At 60.5% G+C, this 986-nt stretch overlaps 1 protein-coding gene across 1 annotated transcript in view; it reads left to right on the forward strand.

The window, feature by feature from the left end:
- Window positions 1-114: 114 nt before the first annotated feature.
- The window catches only part of EMH_0098660 (uncharacterized protein), a gene marked incomplete at both ends in the record, with an annotated part of 1,180 nt that continues 308 nt past the window's right edge, over window positions 115-986 (forward strand). Inside the window, 2 exons of the mRNA XM_013494002.1 lie at window positions 115-197; window positions 254-948. Coding sequence (XP_013349456.1) covers window positions 115-197; window positions 254-948 — 778 coding nt within the window. The remainder of the gene's footprint in view (window positions 198-253; window positions 949-986) is intronic.

Genomic DNA, 986 nt, shown 5'->3' on the forward strand with positions numbered 1-986 from the left:
ACGGAGCAGCACCGTTGGTGACGGAGCCCGAGCAGCAGCAACAGCAGCAGCAGCAACAGCAGCAGCAGCAACAGCAGCAACTCCAGTTGCACCAGCGTCCCGTGGGCTTCCCAGATGCAGCAGCAGCACCAACAGCAGCAGAAGCAGCAACAGCAGCAGCAGCAGCAACAGCAGCAGCAGCAGCAGGATCTCCTTGTGTTGGTTTTTCTTTTGCTTCAGGGCGCCCCGCCTCTGTCAGTGCTGCGGCGCTCAGCAAAGCACGCGCCTTGCTGCAGCACGAAGACAGCAGCAACAGCAGCAACAGCAGCAGCAGCAGCAGCAGCAGCAGCTGCAGCAGCGGCAGCGTTGCTGCAGCTGCAGCAGCAGCAGCAGCAATAGATGGGGCTGCTTCTTTGGGGGGCTTTGTCTTCGCCTCAGGGAAGAAACCAAAAGTCAGCGAGGAGGCAATCGCCAGGGCCCGCGCCTTGCTGCAGCAAGATGATGACAGCAGCAGCAGCAGCAGCAGCTGCAGCAACAGCAGCAGCAGCAACGGTGCAGCAGCAGCAGCAGCAGCAGCAGCACCGCAGATGATGGGTTTCTCGCTGGCGTCAGGTGCACCTGTTCGTGTCAGTGTGGAAGCCATGAGCAAAGCACGCCGTCTGCTGCAGCACGATGAAAGCAGCAGCAGCAGCAGCAGCAGCAGCAGCGGGAGCAGCAGCAGCAGCAGCAGCGGGAGCAGCAGCAGCAGGAGCGAGGAAGGGTCAGCAGCAGCAAAGCTGCAAGAGCCGCCGCAGGGTGTTTATGTCGATTCATACAAAACAAATCAGCTGCAGCAGGAGACACACCGAAAAGGAGACAGCAGCAGCAACAACAGCAGCAATGCCGCAGCAACAGCAGCAGCAGCAGCAGCAGCAGCAGCAGCACAAACTGAAGGACTTGCTGCTGCTGGGTTCTCCTTTGCTTCCGGTCGTAAGGTGCACATCAGCCCTCAGGCCCTCGCCAAGGCC

The sequence above is a fragment of the Eimeria mitis genome, genomic scaffold (assembly GCF_000499745.2).
Source record: "Eimeria mitis Houghton genomic scaffold, Emh_scaff10043, whole genome shotgun sequence".
NCBI lineage: Eukaryota > Apicomplexa > Conoidasida > Eucoccidiorida > Eimeriidae > Eimeria > Eimeria mitis.